The sequence below is a fragment of the Microtus oregoni genome, unplaced genomic scaffold (genome assembly GCF_018167655.1).
Source record: "Microtus oregoni isolate MIOR12 unplaced genomic scaffold, Mior012 000108F_ref0000382, whole genome shotgun sequence".
In the NCBI taxonomy this organism is placed as follows: Eukaryota; Metazoa; Chordata; class Mammalia; order Rodentia; family Cricetidae; genus Microtus; species Microtus oregoni.
Genome location: NW_024544726.1, coordinates 1,429,438 through 1,435,635, shown reverse-complemented (window position 1 = coordinate 1,435,635; position 6,198 = coordinate 1,429,438). Strand labels below are relative to the sequence as shown.

At 42.7% G+C, this 6,198-nt stretch overlaps 1 protein-coding gene across 1 annotated transcript; it reads left to right on the top strand.

Annotated features, from left to right (window-relative positions):
* The first annotated feature begins 4,289 nt into the window (after nt 1-4,289).
* LOC121443484 (protein SET-like) lies at nt 4,290-5,615 on the top strand. Its single transcript, XM_041645227.1, has one exon. The coding sequence runs from the start codon at nt 4,290-4,292 to the stop codon at nt 5,151-5,153; it is 864 nt and encodes a 287-aa protein (XP_041501161.1). The 3' UTR covers nt 5,154-5,615.
* The last annotated feature ends 583 nt before the right edge of the window (nt 5,616-6,198 follow it).

Below are 6,198 nucleotides of genomic sequence, written 5' to 3'. Positions count from 1 at the left end.
CGCCTCTGGCTTTCAGGTCTCCTGGACCAGAGCCAGTCAGGCTACATTATCACTGTAATGGTCTGCTCTGTTTCTTTAAGAGACAAGCCAGGCTCACTCACTCCCCCATTCACCGAGGCAAGTTTCCAACCTGAGTCCCTTCTTTTTCCATCTCTCCCCCAAAGAGGCAGCTTCTGCCTCTCTCCATTCTCCCCACATCTCCCCTTCCCCTTTCTCTTGGTGCCATGAGACTCTGGAGGCTCTCCCACCCGAAGCCCCTCTCCCGGGGTCAGGATCCAGAACCGAGTATTTTTTCCACAACAACCATGTGTTCCATATGCCTGAGTGCAATTTCTATGCACACCACCAGCTTCAATTGGTGAGTTTCCCCCATTCTGGTCAGCTTAACCATTTTTCTGAACCTGAGGAATTGACTGTTGCGCTCCTGGAAATCTTCTGATGTTCTTAGAAATGGGGGTCTTTAAGACTACAGTTGAGCCTTTCACTGACATTCATCTCTGGATTGCTTCCCTTAGCTAAAATCGTGTTTGGACAGCCTGGGGTCGGTCCTCCCATGACTGGGGGGCCAGGGTCCCTCAGATTCTTCTCTCTCTTTTCTTCTTTTTCTTTTCTTTTTTTCGGCCACCATGAAAGGCTGCTGGGAGAGGCCTCTGGCCTCTCTGGCTTCTAAGTTGCCCCAACCAGATCCAGTCAGGCTGTAGCATCCCATCCGTGGGCAGAGGACACTCACCCATGGGTCCTATGGTGTTCACTGCCTATTTACACCCCGCCTATAGAGGAAGAGACATCTCCCTGTAGACCTTGTGGGATCACTGTTTCACAGGTTTTCACAGTTTCAGCTATGGGTAGCAAGCCACCATGTCTGTCCTCCTGGGATGGATGTCTTTTAGAGGTCTTAAAACCCCAGGTCTTAATGCCCTACTTCTTCAGCTCCTACCCTCACTCCTCCCGTGTCCCTCTGACTCCACCTTTATTGGAGCTTTCTAACTACTTTCAGCACATAAGCAAATGGAAGGAGTTTCCTCAAACTGTCCCTGCCACCGCTACTGCTGCCAACAAGATTGGTCGGATCCACGAGGCAACCGTTTTCAATTCCAGCCTCTTGCTTTCTGCTGTGGCTTGTGACATGATGGCTTAGTACAGGGTGGATCATGCCTCTAGGTCTCTCTTATTATTAAACTTAAAATCCCTGCATCTCAAAAATTGTGGCTTCTCCATGCAACATGTGATTGCCGCCATTTTGATTGTGGTCAGGTGACCTTATTACCATCTTAACTGAGGTCAAGTGATTTCATGGCCGTCTTAACTGAGGGACAGGTCAGGTGACCAAGTCCTGCCACCTTTTCTAAGGTATTCCCTGCCTGCCCCCTGGAGATGATTCTGTTACATGTGTGTTTTGTACAGTGGCATGTCTTTGGTAGGGCCCACTAAGAGCATCCACGTTGTCCAACTCCTGTTTAGTGTGTGTGTGTGCATACATGTGACTCAAATGCATGTATATTTACTGTTAAATGTTATTATTGTCTGCCCATTATATCTCATTCCAGACTAACAAAGTAATAAGTCTCATGTTTTAAATTGGTATGTACTTCTAAGTCGCTTACAAAAATATGGTATATTTAATCTAACCCTGCTTTAAACTATATTAAGCTGGGGCTGGAGAGATGGCTCAGCAGTTGAGAGCACTGACTGCTCTTCCAGAGGACCCAGATTAAATTCCCAGAACCCATAAGACAGTTCACAACTGCCTATAACTCCAAAACCTGACACACTCACACAGATCTATATGCAGGCAAAACGCCAATGCACATAAACTAAAAATAAATAATTTTATATATAAATATATATTATAAGTAGAGAACAGCTTAATATATATTTATATATTATATTATATATTGTATATTATATATTATATATAATTAGATGTTGTATTTATATTATATATTGCATATAATAAGCATATTATATATAATATATAAATATATATATTAAGCTGTTCTCTACTATTCAGTACTACTGTTAACCTTCTATTGCAAGCAGTTTTTTTCTTTTTTCTGTCTTTTACAGGTGTAAATTTTACTGTTAAGTTGAGAGCCATTACAGTCAAGCTTGGACCTAGCTCTCCAGGCAGATTCTATAATTTATCTATACTCCATAAACAGCCCTCAACTGCTCAGAGATATGGGAATATGGTATTTAAATGCTTAATTATTAAAAAAACTTTTCTTAACAAAAGGAGACAGGTTGGCTCCCGGGAACAACACTCTACTTCCTCCCAAGAAGACAGAAAACAGATGAGCACAAAACAATGTCCATCCACAATTCACTTCAACTGCCAAGCACTGACCACTGGGCAAAACTGCCTTTCATCTAAACTGAGGATCTCCAGACAATGGACAGAATCACCTATAGCCTGAAGGCACTTTTTGTTTCTGTAGGAGATATTTTGACCTACAGAAACAAAAAGTGCCTTCAGGCTATAGGTCCTTTCATAGCAGAAGACAGTAGGTAAGGATTATGTTTGCAATATACGTACATTGAGGGGACTAGGAAATACATGTCTCCCTGTAGCCAGTGACCAGGAAAGTGGATACTCTCTGTGACCTTTGCTGCAGTAGCCAAAAAAGAATCAGGCCTCAGTTTATGCTCAACTTCCATAGGCAAGAGACTGGCCTGGAGCCCTACCAGGAAATGTTTTTTCTTCTTTATTTATTTATTTATTTTGATTTTTCGAGACAGGGTTTCTCTGTAGCTTTTGGTTTCTGTCCTGGAACTAGCTCTTGTAGACCAGGCTGGCCTCGAACTCACAGAGATCCGCCTGCCTCTGCCTCCCAAGAGCTGGGATTAAAGGTGTGCGCCACCACCGCCCAGCTTCTTCATTATTTCTTTATTGATTTTTATTTTTTTATTTATTTTTTTCCGTTTATTTATTTATTAAGGATTTCTGTCTCTTCCCCGCCACTGCCTCTCATTTCCCTCCCCCTCCCGCAATCAAGTCCTCCTCCCTCATCAGCCCACAGAGCAATCAGGGTTCCCTGCCCTGTGGGAAGTCCAAGGAATCCCCACCTCCATCCAGGTCTAGTAAGGTGAGCATCCAAACTGCCTAGGCACCCACAAAGCCAGTACGTGCAGTAGGATCAAAAACCCATTGCCATTGTTCTTGAGTTCTCAGTAGTCCTCATTGTCCGCTATGTTCAGCAAGTCCGGTTTTATCCCAGTTTTTTTCAGACCCAGGCCAGCTGGCCTTGGTGAGTTCCCGATAGAACATCCCCATTGTCTCAGTGTGTGGGTGCACCCCTCGCGGTCCTGAGTTCCTTACTCGTGCTCTCTCTCCTTCTGCTCCTGATTTGGACCTTGAGATATTTGTCCGGTGCTCTAATGTGGGTCTCTGTCTCTGTCTCCTTTCATCGCCTGATGAAGGTTAATATTCAGGAGGATGCCTATATGTTTTTCATTGGGTTCTCTTTATTTAGCTTCTCTAGGATCCCTAATTATAGGCTCAATGTCCTTTGTTTATGGCTAGAAACCAAATATGAGTGAGTACATCCCATGTTCCTCTTTTTGGGTCTGGCTTACCTCACTCAGGATAGTGTTTTCTATTTCCATCCATTTGTATGCAAAATTCAAGAAGTCCTTGTTTTTTACTGCTGAGTAGTACTCTAATATGTATATATTCCATACTTTCTTCATCCATTCTTCCATTGAAGGGCATCTAGGTTGTTTCCAGGTTCTGGCTATTACAAACAATGCTGCTATGAACATAGTTGAGCATATACTTTTGTTGTATGATAAGGCCTCTCTTGGGTATATTCCCAAGAGTGGTATTGCTGGGTCCAGGAGTAGGTTGATCCCGAATTTCCTGAGAAATCGCCACACTGCTTTCCAAAGTGGTTGCACAAGTTTGCATTCCCACCAGCAATGGATGAGTGTACCCCTTTCTCCACAACCTCTCCAGCAAAGGCTATCATTGGTGTTTTTTATTTTAGCCATTCTGACAGGTGTAAGATGGTATCTTAAAGTTGTCTTGATTTGCATTTCCCTGATCGCTAAGGAAGTTGAGCATGACCTTAAGTGTCTTTTGGCCATTTGAACTTCTTCTGTTGAGAATTCTCTGTTCAGCTCAGTGCCCCATTTTATAATTGGGTTGATTAGCCTTTTATGGTCTAGTTTCTTGAGTTCTTTATATATTTTGGAGATAAATCTCCCGCACCTGAGCTCGCCTCAGTTCCTGCGAGTTTCTTCCTCCTCTCTGCAGCTGGCCTCTGGCCTCTAGCCACTTCCCTCGTGTTATGGCCCCGAAACGGCAATCTGCTCTTCTGCCTCAGTCCAAGAAACCCAAATCGGCTCCGTCCCCGAAACTGGAGGACAAGTCTTCCTCTCCCGGCCTGCCGAAGGGAGAAAAAGAACAGCAAGAAGCAATTGAACACATTGACGAAGTACAAAATGAAATAGACAGACTTAATGAACAAGCAAGTGAGGAAATACTAAAAGTAGAACAAAAATATAATAAACTCCGCCAACCGTTTTTTCAGAAGAGGTCAGAATTGATCGCTAAAATCCCAAATTTTTGGGTAACCACATTTGTCAACCATCCACAAGTGTCTGCACTGCTTGGGGAGGAAGACGAAGAGGCTCTGCATTATTTAACCAGAGTTGAAGTAACAGAATTTGAAGACATTAAATCAGGTTACAGAATAGATTTTTATTTTGATGAAAATCCCTACTTCGAAAATAAAGTTCTCTCCAAAGAATTTCATCTGAATGAGAGTGGTGACCCATCCTCAAAGTCCACTGAAATCAAATGGAAATCTGGAAAGGATTTGACAAAACGCTCGAGTCAAACACAGAATAAGGCCAGCAGGAAGAGACAACACGAAGAGCCAGAGAGCTTCTTTACCTGGTTTACTGACCACTCTGATGCAGGTGCAGATGAGTTAGGAGAAGTCATCAAAGATGACATTTGGCCAAACCCCTTGCAGTACTATTTGGTTCCTGATATGGACGATGAAGAGGGAGAGGCAGAAGATGATGATGATGATGATGAAGAAGAAGGCTTGGAAGATATTGATGAAGGAGATGAAGGTGAAGAAGATGAAGATGAAGATGATGATGAAGGGGAAGAAGGAGAGGAGGATGAAGGCGAGGATGACTAGCAGAGAAGACTGATGGATTCCGACTCTCTTTTTTATTTTCTTTTTATTAAATTTCTCCAGTCCCTGGGAGCAAGTTGCAGTCATTTCCCTCCCGTCCCCAATCCTTCTTGTGCTCCGTCGCCCTGTTTCTGAGGTCTCGCTTCTCAATACCATGGTTCTCAACTTATTTTTGGGGAAATGTCTTGAGCAAAATACAATGGGAAAAGAAAGAATCTCCACTACTCTGTTCTACATTAATTTTTATCTTTTCTTGTCTTGAACTGTGGATTCAACACCACCACCACCATGCTCTGTGGGAAAAAAGAAAAGCCCTCCAGCCCCTTTGGCTCTGCTGGAGGCTGGAGGGTGCTAGGCCCCTGTGTAGTAGTGCATAGAATTCTAGCTTTTTTTCCTTTCTCTGTATATTGGGCTCAGAGATTACACTGTGTCTATGTGAATACAGACAGTTAGCATTTACCAACATGTATCTGTCTACTTTCTCTTGTTTAATAAAAAGAAAAAAAAAGAAAAAAAGGGGGGGTTAGAAGGTCAGCAAGGGTGGGTTTGAGGTGTCTGGGGGGGTAAGTGGGCATTGTGACAACATGGCTTCTCCTTTGACATGTTTAATTGTGATGTTTAACAGACATCCTTGCAGTTTAAGATGACACTTTTAAAATAAAATTCTCTCCTAACGATGACTCGAGCCCTACCACTCAATGGGAGAATCAGCAGAACCTGTAGGGGTTTATTTGGAGTTCACATTCTCTGTTGTAACTTTATTTTTAATTTTTTTTTTATTTTTAGTTTTTTGGTTTTCACTGGAAGGAAAAGATGCTCATTTTAAATGTTGAAGTGTACAAGTTGCTTTGTTACAATAAAACCAATGTGTACACAAAGGACCGGATGCTTTTCTATCAGAACAGATGTTCAACATGACCTTCCGAGTTTGACCTGCATAATGACATCATGTCAAACTTTGTCTCCCTAACTTCATATTTTTTGATACGCACTTTGCAGGATGACCTCAGGGCTATGCAGATTGAGTTAAAGGGATGTGAATCATGTC

Bases quoted from the DNA above. Each gene is read 5' to 3' on its own strand.
- LOC121443484 (XM_041645227.1), top strand. From the start codon at position 4,290: ATGGCCCCGAAACGGCAATCTGCTCTTCTGCCTCAGTCCAAGAAACCC.